General features: G+C 43.6%; 1 protein-coding gene across 3 annotated transcripts in view; it reads left to right on the top strand.

The window, feature by feature from the left end:
• The window catches only part of LOC134227579 (ras-related protein rab7), a 41,423-nt gene extending 15,610 nt beyond the window's left edge, over positions 1-25,813 (top strand). For all 3 annotated transcript variants that reach the window (XM_062709169.1, XM_062709175.1, XM_062709183.1), the window contains exons 2-5: positions 3,060-3,395; positions 3,492-3,710; positions 3,774-3,911; positions 24,228-25,813. In XM_062709169.1, the coding sequence (XP_062565153.1) occupies positions 3,216-3,395; positions 3,492-3,710; positions 3,774-3,911; positions 24,228-24,317 (627 nt within the window). In that variant the 5' untranslated portion in view covers positions 3,060-3,215 and the 3' untranslated portion in view covers positions 24,318-25,813. The remainder of the gene's footprint in view (positions 1-3,059; positions 3,396-3,491; positions 3,711-3,773; positions 3,912-24,227) is intronic.
• The last annotated feature ends 2,136 nt before the right edge of the window (positions 25,814-27,949 follow it).

The following is a 27,949-nucleotide window of genomic DNA, read 5'->3' as shown; positions in this document are numbered from 1 at the left end:
CTCCTCAGAATCTCCCGCGGATATTTCGAAAAATGTTCAGTGTAAATTTTACAAAATACTCAACAAAAACTCAACAGGAACTTTCCGAGAATTTCCAAACAATTTCCTATAAAAATTTGGAACTATTTCTCGTGAAAGTTTTGAATAGTTTCTTATGTAAATTCCAAATTATTATTCCGAATTTTGGGAATTACAAAAAGCTTCAAAGTAGTTCCTGTGGAAAATACGCAAATAATTTCCAATCTTCTCTTCTATATATTATATATCTTATATCTATATACATAAAAATGAATTTCTGTCTGTCTGAACCTTATAGACTCCGAAACTACTGAACCGATCGGCGTGAAAATTTTGTATGCAGAGGTTTTTGGGGCCAGGGAAGGTTCTTAAGATGGTTCGAGACCCCTCCTTCCTTTGGAAAGGGGGGCTCCCATACAAATGAAACAAAAAATTCTGCATAACTCGAGAATTAAGCAGAGAATAAATCAATTTTAGGCGAAACGAAGTTTGTCGGGTCTGCTAGTATATACATAAAAATGAATTTCTGTCTGTCTGACCCTTATGGACTCGGAAACTGCTGAATCGATCGGTGTGAAAATTTGTATGTAGGGGTTTTTGGAGCCAGGGAAGGTTTTTAAGATGGTTAGAGACCTCTCCCCCTTTGGAAAGGGAAGCTCTCAAACAAATGAAACACAGATTTCTTAATAACTCGAGAATTAATCAAGCAAATGGAACCAAATCTAGCATGTAGAGGTTTTGGAAGGGAGGATATGTTTCTGTGGTGGTTCGAAACCCCTCCCTCTTCTGGAACGGGGGGCTCCCATTCAAATCACACAGAAATTTCGGCATAACTCGATAACTTAACAGAGAATTAATCAATTTTAGGCGAAACGAAGTTCGTCGGGTCTGCTAGTAATGAATATTTTAGAAGAACTTGAAGAATTATCTGAAAAAGATGCTCCCGTTCATGTCTTGAAAATATCCCAAAAAAAAATCAGCAAAATTCTGACAAACGCCGCCGTCGCCGATTTTCGAACCTGCGCACATGTCTACATGCAACTCGTGACTCATTCGCCTCCTCCACGTACCGTCCGCCATCTGCACCCCACCATAGATGGTACGCAGCACTTTCCTTTCGAAAACTCCAAGTGCGCGTTGGTCCTCCACGAGCATCCTCCAGGTCTCGTGTCCGTAGAGGACTACCGGTCTAATGAGCGTTTTGTAGATTGTCAGTTTGGTACGGCGGCGAACTCTATTCGATCGGAGCGTCTTGCGGAGTCCAAAGTACGTACGATTTCCAGCCACTATGCGTCTCCGAATTTCTCTGCTGGTATCATTTTCGGCAGTCATTCGTGAGCCCAAGTACACAAATTCTTCTACCACCTCGATTTCGTCACCACCGATGCAAACTCGAGGTGGGTGGCTCACATTGTCTTCTCTTGAACCCCTTCCTGATGAAAAGTGGAGACCCGATGTGCTTCAGTAAAGGTGTGGGCCAAAATGCCCCGAGTCTGTATTAGTCGAAAAAATAACGTAAACATTGCCACCCACAGTGGGTGGTCCGAGTGAAACGTCACGTCTGTTATGAAAAATGTACTGAGTATGCCAGACGTGACGTCACATTCGGTCGCCTTCGGCCATCTTCGGCAACCCAGCTGAGAGTTTCTCTCTCAAAAGAGCGAAAGTTCGTTGAACAAATACTACTTTATGGTTTGGACTAGAGTCCTATAAGAAGAGTAACGTCATGTGTTACGTTTGACAGGTCTCCTGCTCGTTTGGAACGCGCATTTGTATGGAAATGACAGACGATTCTGTTCCAATTCTGACACTTGACGACACTGCTATTATAGTCACTGTAGTTTGGACCACACCTGTAGTAAAGCACATCGGTGGAGACCATATAATCTGGACAAAGAAATCTTCACTATGAATCAGAGTCCAAGCAACGCCCGCAAGGTTGAAGTCACCAAAATCACAATTTCGTAACAAAAAGTCGTGTTGTTTAACTGACCGACAATGTGTATCAATGACTCCGCCTGCTATGACTTTCGCGATGTTGTTTGAGTAATACATACATCGTAGTCGAACCCGAAGAAAATATTCTAAAATATAGTCCAACAATAAGACTATTCATCCCTCCTACATTTTGTATTATGTGTATGGTGACTACCACTACCAGTGACCCTTCACGGACACGAGACGTGGACGTTAAAAGAGGGGGACCGGAAAGCTTTCGGGGGTTTTGAGCGAAAAATGCTGTGTACAACACTCGAAGAGAAACTAGAAAATGGTGTTTGGCGCAGACACATGAATCACGAGCTGTATCATGTGTACATAAAAGAAAATATTGTAATAGTATAAAATACGGTAGACTTCTGTAGGCTGATCACTTGGTGCGAATGTCGGAAGAAAGAATAGCAAAAACAATATTCTACAGAGAACCGGATATAGGCCGACGACTTCGTGGAAGGCCACGAACACGCTGGTTGCACGCGGTTGAATCGAACCTAGGAACCCTAAATGTTCGGGAAAACTGGAGGAACATCGCCAGACGATTATGGAGCTCTACAATACACTAGTTGGTTGAGATTTATTTTTTCATTGTTACTATTATGCGGTCACTTTGCTCAAAATGTGACAAAACAACTTAATAGCTTTTTAGTACAAGTTCATTCATTTTGTTAGTAAGCTGATAGAATAAAAAAATTGGATACGATTCTTGAAGTTAACTCAAAATCGACCAAAACTGCGCTTGTAGCATATATGCGATCATAAACTGCATCATTGTCATGGTAAATTGACATGGACAATATTCCTGATCAAATTTAACCAGATCGATTAACGTGTGGATAGTCAAAATACACACACGTCACTCTATTCGGAGAATAAGCACAAAGAATATCACTGCTACAATCGTACCAGCTAAGTAACTACAACGAATAATCATAGTGAAATCCTCAGTGATTCGCCAAATAGTGTCTTCACAGTAAAATGTTACGTACCCATTTAACCAACACTAATAGTGCTAATATGATGACCGTTTTCACGTTTGTTTACAGCTGGTAGATACTCCATATCGCAACCGCTTCGAAGACTGAGAAGCATTCGAGTAATAACAGCTCGCGACGGGCGAGCACTTGCACCGTGTGCACCTTCTGAAAAAAAAATCTTCTCCGAATAGTAAAGCATCCTCCCAACAGCCCTACTAGGCCGAAATGGCAACTAGGAAAAAGGTCCTGCTTAAAGTCATCATATTGGGGGACAGCAGCGTTGGAAAGACGTCGCTCATGAACCAGTATGTGACGAAACGCTTCTCCAATCAATACAAAGCGACGATTGGCGCCGATTTCCTGACAAAGGAAGTGGTGATCGATGATCGAGTCGTGACGATGCAGGTAAATAATCACTGTTTCTACCGAGCGCTGCACGCTTAGTTGCATCTCATCGAGCTGTAATGATAGAGTCAATAATTGTTTTGAACGTACTTCCAGATTTGGGACACTGCCGGTCAGGAACGTTTCCAATCTCTCGGAGTGGCATTTTACCGCGGTGCGGACTGTTGCGTGCTGGTATACGACACAACCGCACCGAACACGTTCAAAAACCTCGACTCGTGGCGGGACGAATTCCTTATCCAGGCCAGCCCACGTGACCCCGATCACTTTCCGTTCGTAGTGCTGGGCAATAAAATAGACTTGGAGAACAGGGCTGTAAGTATATTGAAAGGAACCGGGGCTGAAATGTTTCACTCACGCTTTCGACGAATCTTGTAGGTGTCAACGAAACGAGCACAGCAGTGGTGTCAAGCTAAGAATGATATTCCCTACTTCGAAACGTCGGCCAAAGAAGGCATCAATGTAGAGCTTGCGTTCCAAACAATTGCCAAAAACGCTTTGGCTCAAGATAATGAGGTAAGTTTCTGTGTATTCCTAATCGTTCGTTAATTTTGGAGACTCTGTGTAAATATTACGTGTCCCATTAAGTTGTTTATGAGACGTTCATTTAGGCCAGTCAGGGTGTCGACTACATGGAAATCCCTGAAAAACCTGGAACTAATGTCGACCTGGAAAAATCAGGGAATTATCATTGTCAGGGAATCATTTTTTCTTGGATACGCATGCGAAACAAGCGACAGAAGAGAACTAACGACAAAGCTTTGTTTTTGTCGAAGATAATAATGACAAAGACGACAATTTTGTTACTAACTTTTCATCCTGTTATTTTGCATTATATGTAAAGCAAAATTCGCTTTTATGCTATAGTTTCTGCTTTTATAGAAATATTTGACAATCTAACTATGATTACAAAATTAGTATCGTATTTTCGGAAATATCAGAGCATGCAAGGAAAATGATTCTTGTCATATTGTGTTTGAGTTCTGATAAAAATGCTTGTTGCGAGGTGCGTTTGTCAGTAACAAACTCTGATGACGACAAAGGGTATATTGTTAGGCGAATATTGATAATTTTTGTTATTGTTATTATTTGTTATTATTCATTATTGTTAAATAAATTTTGTTCTAAGGTCCAGATGGGAATTCGAAAAAGAAGTACATAATAGACTTAAGCAGGGGTTCATCGAATTCACTCACCCGAAGGATTTTGACATTTGAGCGGGTCGTCTTCTCGAACAAAAGTTCATTTTGCGTTCATTATGCGACCCGCTCAAACGTCATAATTTCTTGGGGGAGTTCATTTTGCGTTAGTCTATGGCATATGCTATATAGGGCAATAGACCAGTGCATGATGACGTAGGTTAACAGTTCACAGAGCTTGTTTACAGGGACTTAGTCTCTGGAGCAGCTTCCGGAAAAACTGTTTTGCGATTAATTAAGAATAATGATGTCTGCTGTGGTGCATTTATGGTAGGAATCAAAGCATATCATTGGATATTCGGATCAAAATGGTTTTGAACGAAAATTACGGATTTTTATTTCCAGCTGATCGATTTTAATTCTAACACCCTGTAAACAAGCTCTGTGAACTGTCAAATAATTGAGGTTAAGTCAAGATCTTGCATTGGTCTATGAGCTATAGACAAGCTGTCGAACAACTCGCCTTACAACTGAAGAAGAAGTAGTCCATAAACATTTAATTCCATACTTTAACGATGGCCGAGAATCCAACAGCCGAGATTTTGGCAATGATTTCGACGAATTTTGGTGAAAAATTTACCGAGTTTTCGGTGAATATTACCGTGTCATCGACAATCATTACTGAAATATCGATAAAATAATTTTCGTATCAATATGATTATGGCCTTCGGATTGATACACGATTCAGTAAACCCTATGGAAAAAATTCACAAAAAATCAAGGAACACTCACTAGGAGGTTGTGGAAATCTTTATAGATCGAGGCATTGATTAAATCTGTCCGCATAAAAAGCGAGCTTAATGTATCAAATATCTACCACTGCCACGGTGTATTTGTACAATGAAGGCGACACTGAAAATGTTTTCAAGTAGAAAACGAAATACGTATCTGTTGATACAAAAGTGAATAAGCGGAAGTAAATGGAAGTATTTTAGCCTTGTGTACAATGAAGCTTATTTAAAAAAATCACCCACTCACGATAGCATAGGCAAAAGATATTTTAGTTACTAGATAAAGATTGTCGCTTCGGTTCCCTTTGTTCTGCTGTCCGAAACATGTGTGGTACATCCCAACAAACAATTTAGGCTGGGTAAGCTAGTTTTTTAGCTGAAGAAGTTTATTTTTGGTTGAATAAGTGATCTATTAGCTTCCAATGTTTGTTGGGATACCTGTCAAATCGCATGGATTTTCCTTCTTTGACATTTAGCTCCCCTATCCTCGCCAGCAAAAGATGTTCCGGACAGCGACGACAGCGACAATCTTATTATCTAGTAACTAAAATATCTTTTGCATAGGCTTTCCTCTTTCACGTAAGTGGAATTATAAAATGTTCTATCGCGGGTCATTTTTTCATCTATTTTTCGTGAAGGTGAATTTTGTGGTGAATAAAAATTATATAGAGTTTGCCCTAAAAATACCGAGAAAACTAAAAAAAATTCTAGATCCCCAGATGGAACAGTTTAATAAGAAAATTATTTTGAGCTTTAGTTTAGTTTACCCACGACATGAAAAAGGATAATACTCTCGTGTGGTTTCAGAGATATGTACTGATTTCCAAAATTAATGTTTCCCCATGGAGACACCGTGCGGCACTGCACGCACTATAATCGTGGGTTAAGAACGTGTCATACATAAAAGTCGATACATAAAATTACATTTAAGACAATCTCCTTAGACAGTTTTGTTGCTTCAATCAAATATTTATTAACCTTCCGGGACTCGCACCGTTGTAAAAAGTACAACACATTGAGTAAAAATGAGATATCTTTTTAGTTAGTTGACCAATTTGCACCAAACAACCATGTATCCCCCAAATATTAGTTCTTCATCAATTGAAAAGATAATAAAAGTGATTCGATAGAAGGCTCGGGCAAATAAAGCTAAGTAAAAGGCTCAGGGGCACTGGGAAAAGCATTATTTATTTATTTCATTAACAATTTATCCTAAAGTAACGCGATTTTTTCTATATCATTTCTGATAATAACCTTGGAGTTGATTCGCAGTTCTTACTCACCTATGACCGTAAATGGCCACCAGGCGGCCTTCCGGAAAACCCGGAACGTTCGTAAAAATGGTCATTTAGGAAAGTTTGTCCTAGAGCAGCGCATTTCTTTCTAAACCATTTCTGATGGGGATGTTTGAGCTAAGACATATTTCTCATACTGCTATGACCGCAGGTGGCCTCCGGGCGGCCTTCCTTATAGTCCGGAACGTCCGTAAAAACGGTCATTCTGGAAAGTTCGTCCGAGAGCAGCACACTTTTTTCTAAACCATTTCTTATGGTGATTTAGGAGATATTACACAGTTCTGACTCTGCTATAACCGTAGGTGGCCACCAGACGGCCTTCCTTATAATCCGGAACGTCCGTAAAAATGGTCATTCTTTAAAGTTCGTCCAAGAGCAGCGCATTTTTTTCTAAATCCCAATGGGGATGTTTGAGCTAAAACACATTTCTCATACTGCTACGATCGCAGGTGGCCACCAGGCGGCTTTCCGGAAAATCCGGAACGTCCGTAAAAATGGTCATTTTGTGAAGTTCGTCCTAGAGCAGCGCAGTTTTTTTTAAACCATTTCTGATGGTGATTTTAGTGATATTCCACAGTTCTTACTCAGCTATAACCGTAGGTGGCCACCAGACGGCCTTCCTTATAATCCGGAAAGTCCGTAAAAATGGTCAATCTGGAAAGTTCGTCCGCGAGCAGCGCATTTTTTTGTTTATTTGTTTATTTGTTTATATGATACATCAACAGGCTGTATTGGCCCCAATGATGCTTACTTATAATTAATTACAAAATGCGAAATTACATTATATGGTCAAGTATCATTATCAACTATTCCTAAAAAAAGAACTGAACCTTTCGCGAATTAGTTGACGGGACAAGTTAAAATCAAAAAGAGATGCAACTCTGTTGAATAGTCTTTGAAGACCGCCGATAGCACCGAACATACCGTAGTTCGTTCGATGCATAGGAGCCCTGAACATCGAACTATTCCTAAGGGATCGGGGTTGCACGTGGTAGTTAATTTGTTCCAGAAGAGAAGGGCAGTCGAGTCGTCCTTGTAGTAGATCTGCTATCAGTAATGCCCTCGTTGAGCTTCGGCGGACGGAAAGGAGTTCCAGATCAATCAAACGGCAACGGCTTTCATAGCTTGGAAGACGGAAGGGGTTTTGCCACGGTAATCTGCGCAATGCGAATCTTAGAAAACGACGCTGGACGGATTCAATTCTTTCGGCGCCATTATTATAGTGTGGAGACCAGACGACCGAGCAGTACTCCAGAACGGAACGAGTCAGGCGCATTTTTTTCTAAACCATTTCTGACAATAGCCTTGGAGTTAATTCGCAGTTCTCACTCACCTATGGCCGTAGGTGGCCACTAGACGGCCTTCCGGATAATCCGGAACGTCCGTAAAAATAGAAATTTTGAGAAGTTTATCCTAGAGCAGCGTAATTTTTTATAAACCATTTCTGACGGCGAAATTCGAGTTAATACACAGCTCTTACTCTGCTACGACCGCAGTGGCCACCAGACGGCCTTCTGGTAAATCCGGAACATCCGTAAAAATGGCGCAGCGCAATTTTTCTAAACCATTTCTGACGGTAATTTTGGATGAAATTCTAAGTCATTACTCTACTATGACCGCAGGTGACCACCAGATGGCCTTCGGTATAATCCGGAACAACCGTAGAAATGATGATTTTGGAAAGTTTTTTCCTAGAGCAGCGCAATTTTTTCTAAACCTTTTCTGACGGTGATCTTGGAGATACTTCAAAGTCTTAATGACTGCACGTGGCCATCAGGCGGCCTTCCGAATGATTTGGAACAACCGGAAAACGGTCACTAAGACATTTTTGATGGTGGTCTTAGTGTTAATTCACAGTTCTTACTCTGCAACGGCCGCAGGTGGCTACCAGACGGCCTTTCCGCAAATCTGGAACGTCCGTGAATGGTCGTTTTGTACAATTCGTCCTAGACCAACGATTTTCTTCTAAACCATTTCTAATAATACCAGGATATGCTCTTAACCATTAAATATTGTATAGAGTTTTCCACCTTCGCCAAAGGTATAATAATAGCCCAAAATATATGTACTACGCAAACAAATGAATAATGAATTCTATCATAATAATACCTAAATAGTAGTCATTGATGATAAGAAACACATCAGGTATTCGAGAGATATTGGTCTTATTTGGCAAAAAAGCTATTTCAGCTAAAAAACTTTGTTGGGATGTGATAGGAACGCAAAATACGGAATTCTAATTGGATGAAAGAAAAAAGTTTTTCCTGTATTTCCAATTTTAACAGTTACTGTTAGACTAGTCAAGATGTAGTTGAAGATACAAGATTGAAATGGAAACGCTACGGAATTCCATTTCCTGTTCTAGCTATTGCTGTAACATGAGAAATATACAAAAAGATACAATGTAGGCGAATGAAATGGGCCTGAGATCGAACCAAAGGCCTCCTGTGTATGAGGAAAAAACGGTAGTTAACAGTTTTTCAGAATAATGGTTTTCATCCTCGAGGAGCTGTGGAGAAGACGGCCACTGTCCAATATCATAAATCCGGGGTTATATAAACAAACTGGTGGTCTCACATGTACTATCACTTCTCTACGGATGAATTTTAAACTTCACAATATTTCTACATATTGGTTTCCAATCCCCGAACAACTTTGTAGAAGACGGCAATTTTCTAAATCCCCCAGATCCCAAGATATCGAAGAACTGATATTTCATATGCAGTAGCAAAAACCAATAGGTCCTGAGATATCAAACCAAACTGATCTCTCATACACAGTAGCGCCGCCTTGCGGATGAATTTCAAACTAATTAGATTCTCGACATATTGGATTCCAATCCTCGAACAACTTTGTAGAAGACGGCATCTTTCTAATTCCCACAGATCCCGAGATATCTAACCAAACTAATAACTCATATACACTAGCGCCGGCTTACGGCTGAATTCTGAACTAAATAGTTTATCAACATATAGGTTTCCAATCCTTGAACAACTTTGTAGAAGACGGAAATTTCCTAAATCCCTTAGATCCCGAGATATCGAACCAAACTGGTATTTTCATGTACACTAGCGCCGCTCAGTGGGAGAATTCTAAATCAATTTTTTTCTTGACTCATAGGGCCGCATGGGATTATAGATGGATTTAGATTTTTTTCAGAGTTTTTAGAGTTTTTAGAATTCATTGCGCTATTTATTGTGAAGATGTACTATTTTCAGCGGTGTTCCGTTGGTTCCGGATCTTCCGGAGGACCAATGAAAAAAATGTCCTCAATGAGAGTATATATCCCCTTTATTATTTTACCGAAAAAATCACGTTGATATCATTTGAATTGGCTTCATTATAACGGATTTTAGGACTGTTGTACTTTTTACAACGCGCGAGTTCTCGTGTTATGAAAGTTGAAGCGAGTTGCGGAAGGTTTACGTATGTATGAAACAATCTGTTTTGCTCTTCAACAAATAAATTCAAAGAAAATAGCGTTCGTCAAATTTTGACTAATGCCTAATATCGAAGACCACTTTATCACTTATCACTTGTTTAATTTCGATTAATATAAATGAGCATTCCGTCTCAGTTGCAATTCACTCACACAAACAAACATAGTACCCCCTCGGCTCACCGAAAGCGCTGCTAACAGTGTCGCCCGATTTCAGACTGTGTTGCCAGTCTTCTTGATAATGTGGTCTTCGCTAATATGTACCAGTTACCGCTAAAGTCACTAGATATAAAGTCTGGCGAAGTGAAAACCGTGAGATTTTCCAATCAGAAAAATTCTTGTTAGATTTTGGCAGTCCATTAAAAAGTTCAAGCTCTCGCACGATTATTAGCTTTTATGAGTTGCTTTCACAAAGCAAAAACACTTTTTCCACATTTTATTCGCGAAAAATCAAATAGGATATTGTTCAACAAGTAAATCCAAGAACAAATTCCTGTGCCTTTTTCTTTGGACTTTGTAGCTTTTTATATTTTTGGAATAATTTTCAAATATATTTATCAGCATTATCTCAATACTCTCCATTGCTTCAAGCCCATTTAAAGCGTCATGTTCAATTGGATCTCGCAAATGACAGTTCGATTTATTATCAATTCAGTGCAAATCCGAATTATAGAAGCTAACAAAGTTGGATTTTTCTCACAATTCGTACGTTAAACCTAACTTCGGAAGTGGTGCGCTGTTTTCATTTGGCGATGTGCTATACAGCGCACTACTTCCAAAATTAGGTTTAACGTATGGATTGTGAGAAAAATCCAATTTCAATAGCGGCTATAATTCGATTTTCTACTGAATTTATAATATGACCTGTCAGTGTCTTCGCCAGACTTTATATCTAGTGACTTTAGTTACCGCTCAACGAGCAAACGTGTTTTCGATCGCGCTCTCCGAAAGTCAAGCGAATTAAATCCGGTGTTTTATTTTTCATCCGTTCCAGTCCATCGCTTCTAGTGGTTTGCGATGAGGCGAGAAATCACTTTCCGAATCGATTTATTGTGCTTCCCAGTGAAGCAGTCATTCGAGAAGGTGCATGGCTTTTGCCGCACAGTGCTAGGACTGCAGAAAGAAGACGTGCACAGACTCCAGTGCCGTCGCGGTGATCAATGTGCATTCGTCAAGGTCAAGGACCTGACGATGAAAAACACGATATGGATATTGAGGGGAAGAAGCACAAGCTTCGAATAACCATCGAAGATGGTTACGTTTCCGAAGAGAAGATAGTTGAGTTGATAGTGATTTCGGAGAAGTGATCTCGCTGCGGGAATTAACGTAGGGTTTCGATTTAGTTGGAATTTCGCTCGGCATGTGGTCGGCTCGTATGCTCATAAAATGCAACACCGATTCGTGGGTCACGATCGATGGCCAGCAGGCGTATATCGTCTACAAGGGACAGATTTTCTCTTGCGAGCATTACAAAGAGCAGGCCCACACTGGCATTTCCTGTGTGTAAAACAAGAAACTACTGATCCAAAAGAGCTACACCAACGTGACGAAGCAGCTGGATCACGACAACCACAGCAGAAAGAAGGCAAACGGCGAACAACCACACAAGCACAATGCGCCGAAGTGGTATTATATTCAGAAAGCCTATAAGCGCGATTCGATCGTAAAGCCGAAAAGCCGGCAATGAAACGGATGATTCTTCGCAGAGGTCGTCCTCCCGAAACAAAGATGCGACGACGGAGACGACGAACGTCACGACTACTACCAACAATAAATGGCTCTCGCGTCGATAAATATCAGAACCATCACGAACCAAACGAAACTGCGCGCACTCCGAACATTCATCAGCAGCAAAAGTCTTGATATCGTGTGCCTCAGAGTGCAAGAAGTCGAGAACGCACAGCTTTCCTTGCCGGACTATGTCGTTTTCGCGAATGTGGATCACACGAGAAGAGGCACTACTGTGCAGTGAATGAGCACATCCAGGTCTCTCACGTCGAGAAGAGTCTGGACAGCCGGTTTATTGCACTGAAAGTGCACAACTCGATAATCTGTAATGTTTACGCTTATTCCGGCACTGCGCAGTGAGCGGCCAAAGAAGATTTCTTCAACAGCACGCTGGTCCCGGGTTCACGTACATGAATCGGAACGCACAATCTCGACTAGACCGCATGTACTTAAGCGCTGGTCTACGAAATAATTTGCAGTCCGCCTACACGCACGTCTGTTGCTTCACAGACCACAAAGCGTTGACGGTAAGATTATGTCTCCACCCACCTGGGACACGCCCGGGCGCGGATTTTGAGCCCTGCAGCCGCCGCATCTTCTGACGGAAGAAAACCTTTGCCGAGTTCCATTATAAGTGGCAATATTGGACTCGGCAGCGGAGAAACTACGGGTTTGATTCGTTCACCGTTAAGTTGTTGGCCTTTAAAATAGTAAGTACTTCCGCCACCGTTATGCGCAGTTCTTCTAGTGTACTCGCAAAGATCAGTACATCATCTATATACACGATCATATTTTTTACGCCGTCTAGAATCCGCACCATCTCTCTCTGAAATACTTCAGGGGCACAATTAACCCCGAACATGAGGCGCGTAAAACGGTACATTCCGTTTTCCGCTAGAAATGTAGTAAGGTCTCTTGACTCTTCTGCAAGCTCGAGATGGTAGTATGCATTCCGCAGGTCTAGTTTCGAGAAGTATCTGGCACCATACAGTTTTTTTTTTATCTACGGTGTGCGCCATCTCGAAACGCGGATGGTACATTATAGTACGCATTTCTGGTCGGTGCAACCGTTTTATCCAAATTAAACGTTACTTGAACTACAGACATTTTTGGAAACGTTTCATGTTCGTCCACTGATTCGCAATTATTTACCGCTCTTCCGACTTGAAGCAGTTTCATGTCCCTTGCTGTCTCGCGACCAAGCAGAGATCGTCGTCCGCCTTTTACAACATAAAATTTTGCATCTATCGTTGGCTTGGTGGACTTTAAGACTGCTATCTTTGCTTGAAATACATTCACGATGGACATCGGATGACCCGATCCGTAGGCAAGCAAGGATTTATCATTGGGAAGTTCAATCGGCTTGATTGCTGCGCGGCCAGAGGAATAATCCTGGCTTAGCCGTTTCCAGTCACATTCTCCTATATCGTTGACGTCGGCACCCGAGTCTATCATAAACTGTATTGGCGCGGACGAATCTGAAGCAATGTGCTTTATTAAGAAAACATTACAAATTAGTTATTAAGTAGCTGTTTATTATCTTCCTCATCACCGCTCCAAGCTGGGGTAGAAGGTTGAGTCTCCTTGTGTTGTATCGCGTGTATGCACTTACGCCTGCAAGTTGCGGCAAAATGTCCAACTTCCTGGTAAACGTTACACCGCTTGTGCAAAGCTGGGCTCACTCGACCATTCTGGTGGGCTGGGCGGTTGTCTAGAGCAACGTGAGCGTCGATCTAAAGTATGCTTCTCGTATCCGCGGTATCGTTTTGACTGTTGGTTTCCATCAGACACGTCTTCCCTGTTGCGCTAACGGAAATCTTGTGTTGGTCGTTGCCAGCGTCTCTGTTGAACTGCATAGACACCTGATTCACGACTTGATGGAATAACATCTCTCGAGGATTTTGCTTCGTACGCCTCATCTCTTGTGGCCGACTGCACTATCAGGTTGATCTCGTGGCCGTAAGTTCCTGCTGTTTGCGCCAACTGTCTGTTCCTGAGTCCTTTTAGCAACTGCGCTCTCACAAAGCGTTCTTGGTCTGCTTGACTATAACCGCACAACCTCACTTTTTCCATCAACTTGGCATGGAATGACACTGCTGACTCGCCAGGCTCCTGCTTCATATTGGAGAACGCCTCATGTTCCGCTGAAGTATCCGTCATGGATCGCAAGTAATCGTGGACGTTCTTCACGAATGTCAAATAGCAGTTCGAATCACTCAGTTTTGGTCGTAACTTTGCGGCTCGAACAATACCTTGTAGCTCTTCCCCCATTGTCAGAAACAGTAGCAGCGATTGTTGGCATTCCCTAGTGACGCCGCAATTTCGAAATTTTCCATGTACTTATTCCAGGACTCCCAAATTTTGTTCGCCGCTATTCCACTCGGAAACGATTTGATGTGGTCCCATCGTACAGCCGCTCTAGTAGATAAACCAGCTGGCCGATCAACGTGTTTGTGAGCCGAATTCCAATCTTGATCCACGTCGCTCTGTACTGTATCCAATACGGGGTGACAGAGGAAACGCTTGGATGACCATGTGTGCCCAGAGCTTGGATTAGTGCTGTCATTATTATTATTTAATCAGACTAAGGCCGAAGTGGCCTGTGCGGTATATAAGAGTCTTCTCCATTCGGCTCGGTCCATGGCTACACGTCGCCAACCACGCAGTCTACGGAGGGTCCGCAAGTCATCTTCCACCTGATCGATCCACCTTGCCCGCTGCGCACCTCGCCTTCTTGTGCCCGTCGGATCGTTGCCGAGAACCATTTTCACCGGGTTACTGTCCGACATTCTGGCTACGTGCCCGGCCCATCGCAGTCGTCCGATTTTCGCGGTGTGAACGATGGATGGTTCTCCCAAAAGCTGATGCAACTCGTGGTTCATTCGCCTCCTCCACGTACCGTCCGCCATCTGCACCCCACCATAGATGGTACGCAGCACTTTCCTTTCGAAAACTCCAAATGCGCGTTGGTACTCCACGAGCATCGTCCAGGTCTCGTGTCCGTAGAGGTCAGTTTGTCAGTTTGGTACGGCGGCGAACTCTATTCGATCGGAGCGTCTTGCGGAGTCCAAAGTACGTACGGTTTCCAGCAACTATGCGTCTCCGAATTTCTCTGCTGGTGTCATTTTCGGCAGTCACCAGTGAGCCCAAGTACACAAATTCTTCTACCACCTCGATTTCGTCACCACCGATGCAAACTCGCGGTGGGTGGCTCACATTGTCTTCTCTTGAACCTCTTCCTATCATGTACTTCGTCTTCGACGTGTTGATGACTAGTCCGATCCGCTTAGCTTCCCTCTTCAGTCTGATGTAGGCTTCCTCCATCTTCTCAAAGTTACGTGCCATAATATCTATGTCGTCGGCGAAACCAAATAGCTGGACGGACTTATTGAAAATTTTACCACTCGTGTTAATCCCTGCTCTTCGTATTACACCTTCCAAAGCGATGTTGAATAGCAAACACGAAAGACCATCACCTTGCCGTAACCCTCTGCGGGTTTCGAAGGGACTCGAGAATGTCCCTGAAACTCGAACTACGCACATCACCCGATCCATCGTCGCTTTGATCAACCGTGTCAGTTTATCCGGAAAACCGTGTTCGTGCATTAGCTGCCATAGCTGGTCCCGATCGATTGTATCATATGCGGCTTTGAAGTCGATAAATAGATGATGTGTGGGCACGTTGTATTCGCGGCATTTCTGCAGTACTTGGCGAATGGCAAACACCTGGTCCGTGGTGGAGCGTTCACCCATAAAACCCGCCTGGTACTGCCCCACGAACTCCCTTGCAGTTGGTGCTAGTCGACGGCATAAAATTTGGGAGAGTACCTTGTAGGCGGCGTTCAGCAATGTGATTGCGCGGTAGTTGCTACAATCCAGCTTATCGCCCTTTTTGTAGATGGGACACACGACACCTTCCATCCACTCCTGCGGCAAAACTTCCTCCTCCCAAATCTTGGTAATGACCCAGTGCATCGCTCTAGCCAGTGCCTCACCACCGTGTTTAAATAGCTCTCCTGGTAGTTGGTCAACCCCAGGGGCTTTGTTGTTCTTGAGCCGGCCAATCTCCTCCTGGATTTCCTGGAGATCCGGAGCCGGTAGAATTATGTCCTGCGCGCGTTCTCCCAGGTCCATCACCATACCGCCATCTTCGTCTGCCACATCGCCATTCAGGTGTTCTTCGTAGTGCTGCCGCCACCTTTGGATCACCTCACGCTCGTTCGTAAGAAGGTTCCCGTTTATGTCCTTACACATATCGGGCTGTGGCACGTGGCCCTTACGTGAACAGTTTAATTTCTCATAGAACTTTCGTGTGTTATTAGCGCGGTACAGTTGCTCCGTTTCTTCACGGTCTCGATCTTCCTGCTGGCGCTTTTTCCTCCGGAAAATCGAGTTTTGTCTGTTCCGCGCCTGTTTATATCGTGCCTCGTTCGCCCTCGTGCGGTGTTGCAGCAATCTCGCCCATGCTGCATTCTTCTCTTCCACTAACTGCTCACATTCGCCGTCATACCAGTCGTTTCTTTGATCCGGGGGCACCGTGCCAAGTGCAGCGGTTGCGGTGCTACCAATGGCGGATCGAATATCTCTCCAGCCATCTGCTCTTCCGTTGGAAGTGCCACTTCCAGCTGCTGCGCGTATTCTTGGGCTAGTCTACCATCTTGTAGCCGCCCAATGTTAAGCCGCGGCGTCCGACTTCGACGCGTGTTGTACACCGTCGAGAGTTTTGAGCGCAGGCATACTGCAACGAGGTAGTGGTCGGATTCAATATTCGCACTGCGGTAAGTGCGGACGTTCGTGATGTCGGAGAAGAATTTACCGTCGATTAGAACGTGGTCGATTTGGTTTTCCGTTTCTTGGTTAGGTGATCTCCATGTGGCCTTGTGGATATTTTTGCGGGGAAAGAAGGTGCTTCGGACTACCATTCCGCGGGAGGCTGCGAAGTTTATGCATCGTTGGTCGTTTTCATTTGATACGGTGTGCAGACTATCCAGTCCGATGACCGGTCTATACATTTCCTCCCTTCCTACCTGTGCGTTCATGTCACCGATGACGATTTTAACGTCCCGCAGTGGGCATCCATCATATGTCTGCTCCAGCTGTGCGTAGAACGCTTCTTTCTCGTCGTCGGGTCTCCCTTCGTGTGGGCAGTGCACGTTGATGATGCTATAGTTGAAGAAACGGCCTTTAATCCTCAGCTTGCACATCCTTGCGTTGATTGGCTGCCACTCAATCACGCGTTGGCGCATCTTACCCAGCACTATGAAGCCGGTTCCCAGCTCGTTGGTGGTGCCACAGCTTTGGTAGAAGGTAGCCGCTCGATGCCCGCTTTTCCACACTTTCTGTCCTGTCCAGCAAATCTCCTGCAGCGACACGACGTCGAAGTTGCGGGGATGTAATTCATCGTAGATTATCCTGTCGCAACCTGCGAAACCTAGCGACTTGCAATTCCATGTTCCAAGCTTCCAATCGTGATCCTGTATTCGTCGCCTAGGTCTTTGCCGATTATATCGAGTCGCATTATCTCTTATATTGTTCGTAATGATTGGTTTTCTAGGCGGCTTATTGGGCCTGCGCAAACCTCCTGTCTCGTCGGAGGGCCGTCGTGTCAGGGCTGTTTAGCGTCCCACCTAACACCAGGACTTGGGCTTGTGCGCTTTGAGCGGTACACGGTCGCTTTGGTGGAGCATACTTGCGGATACGTGCAGCTTTTTATAGAGGTTTAACAGGGCCCACTGTCAAACCCCACCACATCCTAGGCAAGCCCCACAAATCGCAGATGGCCTGGGGAGGGATCGTCAAGCCCTTGGACATAGTCCCTGCTGCCCGCAGGACATAGTGCTGTCATACTCTTTTCCATTCGTTCAAGTCTCTCCAACGTTTCTGATTTTTCTCCGGACCGTTCCTTAATAGTTTCAGCGTTGTCTTGCGTAATCGGAGCTTCATCGTTGCTATCAGAATCATCAGACGAAATTGAAGAACCATCTCGACTTCTCCCTCGTTCGGTTTATCTTCATATGCTTCCCCAGAATACACAGATTCCTGATCGGTAATCTCCTGATCCTCAACTTGCCGGACATATTTTCCCTCGCTCGCCATATTTTGCTTATCTTTCGTCCAAATGCAATCACCTGCAACCGGGCATATATAAATATTCTATATTAGATTGCTTCTATTTCTGTTATATTCCAACAAGTTTACTCTTCCACGATGTGTAGAAAAATATTCATTCGCATTCCGAGGGTTCTTTTGCATTATCTTGCAAACCAAGTACCTATCTTCGTCCCGAAGAGCCTCCTTTATCTGGAGTCGTTCCGCAGCATTCAGCTTACCTTCAGCGAGCGTCCCGCTCCGCAGGCAAAACCTTTTTATGGTTATCCGATTTCGGTTGTCTCAAACCGTAATTCAACCTTCTGGAAGTATTTTTCTAGAGTCGTCCCGACTATTAGATCCAACAAATCGTCCCGATTTTGTTTCCTGATACAAAACGTTCCGTTTTGTATACTCTTAGGATTTTACTTGATCCACAATTTTCCTTTTCTTTTGTGGCCACCATGCCATGCGGTATGTTTTCACCGTTTTCACAGTAAACTTGTTGGAAAAATAACATTTTTTTTTAATTATCGCAATAATTTAATATATCTAGTAAGAAACCAGGTTCTGAGTTCAACCAAATAGAACATCCGGCAGGATCGCCAAATGTGGGGACTTTATTCCCTATTTCAGATCACTCAATGTGCGGACAAATCGAAAAGCGCGTGTTACCTGTAGAACTGATATTTTTGAAAGAGGCCCAGATAATGCCGGGTTGCTATGATTAGCTTGAGGCGATAATGCTTGTGATGAATACGAGTGCATAGTGATATCGTATAACGGCTAACACGTGGCACGCAATATTTAAGTTCATCATCTAGTACCACACAGATGGAATGGTATGGCTGTCGTACGCTAAGCCCAAAATCAAATCGTTCTTCAAGTGGAAATCTCGATCCGTTTTCGAGGATTTTCACGATGCGCACCAGCGTCTCTATGCGCAATTAAGGTCTCGCGTACGGTGGGTACTATCAACATCCCGAAATGTTGACAACCATAAACCGTTTAAAAAGTGAAATGCGGTCACTACAACGGATTTTTTTCAACACGTCCATGCGTAGCAATTCGGCATGTGTAAATACATGTTTGTTTTCCTTCTGCTCATAACCTCAAAATTGATCGAGTCATCACAATGGTTGCGAAGGAGTAAAAAAATATATGGAAATGTACTCATTTTTACCCAAGCTGAGTAGCACAATCTAGGAGTGTTTGTTTTCCTTTTATCGCCACTCACACATTCGGACGTGAGAATTTCAATAAACGAAATGCACCTGTCGGGAGAGCTCATGTCAATCTTCCAGTTGGGCGAAAGACGACAAAAAACAACATCACGCAGCTACCAACGGCTGAAAACGAGGTAACTGATGAGCCGCATGAAATCGAAGCAAGTCTGTTTGTCTTTTTCTCGAGCCAATACACGGAAGAAGCGGTAGACAACAGCGAGGACGGGATTGTTTGTGAGCGAATAATACCACCAGACGATCCTCTGAATGAAGCATGCGCGGAAGAGATCAGTGGAGATTTTGTCTGCTATTAGTGCGAGCGCACCGAAACGATCCCCCAGAGCCGACGGTATCCCACGAGAGTTCTACCTTTGTATGTTCAACGTCATCCACCGTGAGCTGAACCTACTTCCTAATGAAGCACTCACCGGCAATCACCCACATGCCTTTTTGGAGAGTATCACTGTGCTGATGAAAAAGAAGAGTGGAGAAAACACGGCTCGAGCGTACCGGCTGATATCGCATCACCAAAACCCGGCTAGAACGTGCCATGCAAGCTCACCGTGTTCTTGAACGCCGGGCAGAAATGTCTAAACCCAGGGCGCAATATCTTCAGGCCACTCTTGCTCTGAAAGATCGCATAGCTAGCCTCCGTCACCACCGTCGGTTGATGACAACGATAGATTGGAACGCAATGGTGAGCAAGTTTGTGCAGCAAAGGTGGTCATGCTGAACACGTTCGGCACGGCGAAATTGTGGTACCTGTCTTCGGTGCTGCAAACGTTCGGCGTTAACAGCCAACATCACGTCGTCGATGGGAACATTTCTATGGAGAGGAATAGTTCTCCCTCTAATAAAACAAGCATAAAAAATAGCTAATTTCTTGCTTAGATCAGCTATTTTAGTATAAGTTCCTCCAACCGGAAAAACCGGGAATCTGGAAATCGATTTTGAATGGACACCCTGAAACTGCCAAAACTGTGGAAATCTTGAAACACTTCAGCATAAATTCTCTTCCTGCGCTCGTGTCGGCCTGGCATGGACGGTCCTGCAGCAGCAACTGGCGGAAGTAATGGGTGGATGGATACGATTATCATTCGAAAACCTCGCGAGACCTGGAGCCTCATTGCGCATCTCCTTTCGACAGCTATTCCGTATATGACAGTTTGCATTGTTTATTCGTTTCGAGGTTCGCAATGCCACTCCTGTTCTGCCAGGCATTTGGAAGACAACTCGAGTAAAAATTTTGAAAATGCTTCATCATTCATTTCATTTATTTAGTTAACATCTAAACAGATAACACTGAATCAACAATTTGACGCCACAATGCACGGTTCGAGGCCGCATCTCTCCATCCTCGGATACGCCCCACGCTCGCCAAGTCGTTCTGCACCTGGTCTGCCCATCTCGCTCGCTGCGCTCCATGCCGTCTCGTACCTGCCGGATCGGAAGCGAACACCATCTTTGCAGGGTTGCTGTCCGGCATTCTTGCAACATGTCCTGCCCATCGTACCCTTCCGGCTTTAGCTACCTTCTGGATACTGGGTTCGCCGTAGAGTTGGACGAGCTTATGGTTCATTCTTCGCCGCCACACACCGTCTACTTGCACACCGCCAAAGATGGTCCTAAGCACCCGTCTCTCGAATACTCCGAGTGCTTGCAAGTCCTCTTCGAGCATTGTCCATGTTTCATGTCCGTAGAGGACAACCGGTCTTATTAGCGTCTTGTACATGACACATTTGGTGCGGTGGCGAATCTTTTTCGACCGCAGTTTCTTCTGGAGCCCGTAGTAGGCCCGACTTCCACAGATGATGCGCCTTCGTATTTCACGACTAACGTTGTTGTCAGCCGTTAGCAAGGATTCGAGGTAGACGAATTCCTCGACCACCTCGAAGGTATCCCCGTCTATCGTAACACTGCTTCCCAGGCGGACCCTGTCGCGCTCGGTTCCGCCCACAAGCATGTACTTTGTCTTTGACGCATTCACCACCAGTCCAACTTTTGTTGCTTCACGTTTCAGGCGGGTGTACAGTTCTGCCACCTTTGCAAATGTTCGGCCGACAATGTCCATGTCATCCGCGAAGCAAATAAATTGACTGGATCTGTTGAAAATCGTACCCCGGCTCTCCGCATAACACCTTCTAGCGCAATGTTGTACAACAGGCACGAAAGTCCATCACCTTGTCTTAGTCCCCGGCGCGATTCGAACGAACTGGAGTGTTCGCCCGAAATCTTCACACAGTTTTGCACACCATCCACCGTTGCTTTGATCAGTCTGGTAAGCTTCCCAGGGAAGCTGTTCTCGTCCATAATTTTCCATAGCTCTACGCGGTCTATACTGTCGTATGCCGCCTTGAAATCAACGAACAGATGGTGCGTTGGGACCTGGTATTCACGGCATTTTTGAAGGATTTGCCGTACAGTAAAGATCTGGTCCGTTGTCGAGCGGCCGTCAACGAAGCCGGCTTGATAACTTCCCACAAACTCGTTCACTAATGGTGACAGACGACGGAAGATGATCTGGGATATCACTTTGTAGGCGGCAAGGATGGTGATCGCTCGAAAGTTCTCACACTCCAGTTTGTCGCCTTTCTTGTAGATGGGGCATATAACCCCTTCCTTCCACTCCTCCGGTAGCTGTTCGGTTTCCCAGATTCTGACTATCAGTTTGTGCAGGCAAGTGGCCAGCTTTTCCGGGCCCATCTTGATGAGCTCAGCTCCGATACCATCCTTACCAGCGGCTTTGTTGGTCTTTAGCTGTTGAATGGCATCCTTAACTTCCCTCAAGGTGGGGGCTGGTTGGCTTCCATCGTCCGCTGAACTGACGTAGTCATCTCCTCCGCTGCCTTGACTTTCACTGCCTGTACTCTCAGCGCCATTCAGATGTTCCTCGTAGTGCTGCTTCCACCTTTCGATCACCACACGTTCGTCCGTCAAGATGCTCCCATCCTTATCCCGGCACATTTCGGCTCGCGGCACGAAGCCTTTGCGGGATGCGTTGAGCTTCTGGTAGAACTTGCGTGTTTCTTGAGAACGGCACAGCTGTTCCATCTCCTCGCACTCCGCTTCTTCCAGGCGGCGTTTCTTCTCCTGAAAAGGCGGGTCTGCTGTCTCCGCTTCCGTCTATAACGTTCCACGTTCTGCCGGGTACCTTGCTGCAGCGCGACCGCCCGCGCTGCGTCCTTCTCCTCCAGAATCTGTCTGCACTCTTCGTCGAACCAATCGTTCCGTCGACTTCGACCCATATACCCGACGTTGTTCTCCGCTGCGTCGTTGCGTCGTTAATGGCTGCTTTGACTGTATTCCAGCAGTCCTCAAGAGGGGCCCCATCGAGCTCACCCTCTTCCGGCAACGCTGCCTCGAGATGCTGCGCGCGTATGCATTGGCGACATCAGGTTGCTTCAGTCGCTCTAGGTCGTACCGCGGCGGTCGTCGGTACCGTACATTGTTGATGACGGATAGTTTTGGGCGCAGTTTAACCATCACCAGATAGTGGTCAGAGTCGATGTTAGCGCCACGATATGTCCTGACGTCGATAATGTCGGAGAAGTGCCGTCCATCAATCAGAACGTGGTCGATTTGTGATTCTGTCTGCAGTGGTGATCTCCAGGTGTACCGATACGGGAGGCTGTGTTGGAAGTAGGTGCTGCGAATGGCCATATTCTTGGAGGCGGCGAAATCAATTAGTCGTAGGCCGTTTTCGTTCGTCAGCCGGTGAGCGCTGAACTTTCCAATAGTCGGTCTAAACTCCTCCTCTTGGCCAACCTGAGCGTTCAAATCTCCTATGATGATTTTGACGTCGTGGCTTGGGCAGCTGTCGTACTCACGTTCCAGCTGCGCGTAGAATGCGTCCTTATCAGTGCTTCCGGAGTGTGGGCTATGGACGTTGATTATGCTGAAGTTGAAGAACCGGCCTTTGATCCTCAACCTGCACATTCTTTCATTGATCGGCCACCACCCGATCACGCGCCTTTGCATATCGCCCATCACTATGAAAGCTGTTCCCAGCTCGTGTGTGTTGCCGCAGCTCTGGTAGATGGTATGATTACCTCTAAACGTTCGCACCATTGATCCCTTCCAACAAACCTCCTGCAGCGCTACGATGCCGAATCCACGGTCCTTGAGCACATCGGCGAGTATGCGTGTGCTCCCGATGAAGTTGAGAGATTTGCAGTTCCACGAACCGAGTTTCCAATCGCTAGTCCCTTTTCGTCGCAGTGGTCTTCGCCGATGGTTCCGGTCCGTACTCTCTTGTTGATTGTTCGTTGCTTATGATTTTTAAAGGCTGGCTTGCAGGGCCTGACACCAAACCCCTAAATTTCCGGAGGACCATTCCTCCTTATTTCCGGTGAACCAGTGAAGAGTGCCTCGCTGGCACTCGGACGATGATCAGCCGCCCCTAACATGGAGAACAGACGCTGTTGTGAGCCGATCCTGACATGGAGAACAGATGCTCAATAAGATTTGCACCTCCGGAGAGGAGCAAACCCCCCTTCCCTGTCAGCATACGACCATAGTTCCCACCGGGGTTGGTTACCCGATCTTCCCTAAGGTTGCTCGTATCCCGGCCAGCACCGCGGGGAGGTAGGGATAGGAGTTGCTGGGTAAGAGGCTAAGGACCGCGAGATGGGGTCTATTTTATTTCTTCAGGTACGCGAAGTACCAATGGTACGCTTTACCCAGCATTTGCCGTGCCTGCTTCATACTAACACTATTTGACAAAATAAACTGAATTTTGAACCACAAAAAAATACCACGCACGATTCCAATTTACAAGCCTGATTATTTGAAAGCTTAACATTTACTAAGAATTTCTTTAAAATATGATAATACAATGAATGAATTTGTATTCTGGTACAGATGACTATGACCCACAGGATTTTTAAAATCATTTTTACTGAAGGCAGTTTTTTGCAGCAAATTTGATATCGTTTTTAATTCTTTTAAATATATTGATGAATGAAATAATGAAGACGTTCAAAAGTATTCATTGTCTGTTATCCTCAGATCTTCATTTAAAAACAATTATATTAAAGAGGATTACCTATTTATTTTAAAGACTTGAATTTTCTCGTCTTAATGCATAAGCACACGCATAATTATCTGTTTCAAATGTATTTATTACAGGTTGAACTCTACAACGAGTTCCCCGATCAAATCAAGCTGAACGCGGACCGCAACAACCGGCCTCGGAACGGAGACAACTGCTCGTGCTAATAACCCGCTACCCACTGGAAGGTAACCAATAGATAAATTTCAATAGTATCCATACTAAAATCTAGCAGAGAGGCACACGCTGCTAAATGATAACATTAAACAAGAGAACGAAGTAACAATGCGTGTTTGTATGTAAGGAAGGACATACTTTACAGAAAATAATGATTATGAACATTTATGAACAAACAATAAACAACAAAATTACAACAAACACAGTATCCAGTATGCAGTAGTGATATCAATGTTTATTAAAGACTCACTTCAATTAATTATTTTTCATCTTGCAAAATATACAACAGTTTATGCTTTATTTGCAGTCCGACAGAAATTAAATTGTTACAATAAAATCGCAGATAAAAACCCAGATTTTTTTTGTTTTCTCGCAATCGTTTATAGAAAGGAATAGGTATTGCACCTTAAATACGCTAAGGTTCAAACGAACTTTATCGTTCCAGCCAGGCGGTTATTACGGTGATGTTATTGAGAATGTATAGTAGTTGTTAAGCGTATATCCTTTTTTGAATAAGCATCAATGCAGTAATTAGCAAATATTCTAAAAATAAATCCTATTTTCTGATTTTGACATTGTTCTTGGTATTACCTTCAATAGATTGTTGGCCTTCTGATAGATAGTTAGACTTCTTAGTTGTCCCCCATAATACATGTCTTTAGTGTTGAAATGTTAAAACACTCATATGGTTTTTTCCAACAGGTTGATATTAATTAAATCTTGAATTTTGAAATCAACCCATTCAACGATAATAATGATAATAATTTTTGAAATAAAGCTTCTAACTAAAAGGTAGCTGAGCTGTGGTGTCGTTTGTCTTTTCCTACATAGGACAATTCTGTTCTTCTTGTAGATACTGTGGAACACATGCGGGAATTGTTTTTAAGATATGAAATCACATTTGCATTGTTGTTCTTTTTGGAATTTTTCATTCAAAAAGTGATTTATTTTTTATGCATGATGCTTATGATTAAATTATTAATTATTGAAAACTATTATAAGCTGCTTAGAATATGGCTAGAAACGTGAATGCAAATACATACCGATATTTAGGAGAACAAATGCAAACTATGTCTTGTCAAACACTAATCAGGCATAAGAGTGTTTCTTTAGTAAAAATACAGTAACGAAACTGTCACATGGAAAGGCCCATAGAAAAAAAAAATAAGAAGAGGAGTCTCACGCTGACAAAATGAAACAATTGTAATAAATTATGTTCATGCTAAATCACAATAGAAAATAGTTTAAATTCAGATACGAGCATATTCGATTAAAATATTGTGTGCAATCGCAATTGTCGGTCACGTAAAACAATAAAATTCACCAACTAGCTACAGAAAGTAAAAACAAGATTCTTTTCTTATTAATTTTCTTTCGTAATGCAGACATATACATTGGTGATCAGTTTTGGATGAAGAATTCAGATAACTATTTAAAATAGATATACATGATGATTAATTAATATGAATAAAGTAATATAAAACTACCATTGTTAAACATACTTCTTTAATTTTGAAATTCCCTGAATCAACCAGCTTTTTTATCTCGTTTTTAATCAAACGGAGAAGTACATAAAAGTCGTCTTTGTTTATATTATGGCTGCACGTCCCCCTGATGGATTCACGATTCACCTTTTGTCGCTGCATTTCGACCCTCAGATTTCGACATTCGACTGACTGACTGAGGCTTTCCAACTACTTTTTTGCGAGAAAAGAATGCTTTATATAATGACCTAGCAGCATACGTGCTGTGCTATGGGTGTGGAACTCCTCCAGCCTTGATTGGCCATACCCACTAAACCCAACTTGGACTCCAACTCCATAATGCTCCCGGGACTGCTTTTCATTATTACTTCTAGGAGATAGGCAGTCCTCACTTAAATGTATTCTTTCTAACACGACACACAATGGTACCTCTTCGATTTATTTATTTCTCAGACTAAGGCTGGAGTGGCCTGTGCAGTAAATAAGGTCCATGGCTGCGCGTCGCCAACCACGCAGTCTGCGGAAGGTCCCCAAATCGTCTTCCACCTGATCGATCCACCTTGCTCGCTGCGCACCACGCCTTTTTGGGCCCGTCGGATCGTTTTCGAGAACCATTTTCAACGGGGTATTGTCCTACATTCCGACTACGTGTCCGCAATCTTCCGATTTTCGCGGTGGTTCATTCAACAACTTGCAGCTCGTGGTGCATTTGAAATGATTCCACAAAATTCTAGGACGAATTCCCGAAATTATTCCTGGGTATTCCTCCGGAAATTCTTAAGCAGATTCCTTTATGAATACTTCGAATTCTTTATGGAACTTCATGAACTTCCTTCATGAACTTCATAGAATATTCCTTTGAGCATTATTCCAAGATTTCCTTTGGGAATTCCTCTGAGATTTTGACGTAAACTACACTCTGAAAAATCTTCACGTCACATTCACCTGGAAACAAATGTGCCTCTCATCCACCATACCCCTCACGTAAGAGTGACCTGAATGGCATGTAACCTGAACAAAATTTAGATTCGTTGAGTTACGTGATTTATCTGGTGAATCTGACCGGATTTTCCAGTACGAATAACGTGAAGTTTGAAAGTAGTTACGTGTTTGATCAGGTGAACCTGACGTGATTTCTGCGTACTGGTTACGTGAACTTTTAGTGAAAGCTACATGACATCAGGTAACATATTGAAAAATTGTTTTTTCCCTTATGAATGTAAAATAAGTTAGTCCGTAAATAGGAGACCTCTGCGCGTTGTTGCTGCGCTTGATGCGATTAAATGCATTTGATGCAGAATGATGTTTTATCATAAACATTCGGCCCTTGCGCTTCGGAGACATCACAAAAACACTGTTGGAGAACAATTCAAAGCTACTGACGTCGAATGAAATTTATCAGATTATTATCTAGTTTGTTGTTGCCATTTCCGCTGTTAAATCAATCAAAAAGCTGTCCACCCTTGGAAGTTGAAATCTGGAATAGATATTCTATACTAACGCTACCGAAAAAATGTAATTCTAGGGTTCATGTAGCTTCATCTTCTTCCATATCACTTTTCTACGAATCTTATCAATTTCATCCGACTTCCGTTGATATTTTTCCGAGGAGGGAACTGCAGGCTTGGAAAATCTACGCCTAGTTGCACCTGAAATATCTCTTATAAGATAAGGTATACCTCTGCGAAGCTCAATTATGTTTAGGTTATGTGTCATTCATTCTTACATGAGTTTCAAGTCACTCACGTGAAAAGTATGGTGGATGAGAACCACACCCGTTTTCAGGTAAACCCGACGTGAAGATTGTTTACGATGCTGGTTTTCCGCAAATGCCGAAGCTGCGATCACACTAACACAATCTCACTTGAATTTTTTACGAGTACATACAAACATATTCACCAAGATTTTTGGTAAAAGTTACGTGAATTTCAGGTGAACATTACTAACGTCACGTAACAGTCGTCGTTTGTTCAAGACAGATCAGTTACGTGAATTATCACGTGAATATGACGTGATGATTATTTAGAGTGTACGTCTAAGGGGAAGACTCGGATCAGGGATGCCAGATATTTTCAAATGTCTTCACAGTCGTTTAAAAATGTCTTCAAATGTCTTCAATAATAGAATTATGATTATTA

This window comes from Armigeres subalbatus, chromosome 1 (assembly GCF_024139115.2).
Source record: "Armigeres subalbatus isolate Guangzhou_Male chromosome 1, GZ_Asu_2, whole genome shotgun sequence".
NCBI lineage: Eukaryota > Metazoa > Arthropoda > Insecta > Diptera > Culicidae > Armigeres > Armigeres subalbatus.
This window is presented reverse-complemented; position numbering and strand designations above follow the sequence as displayed.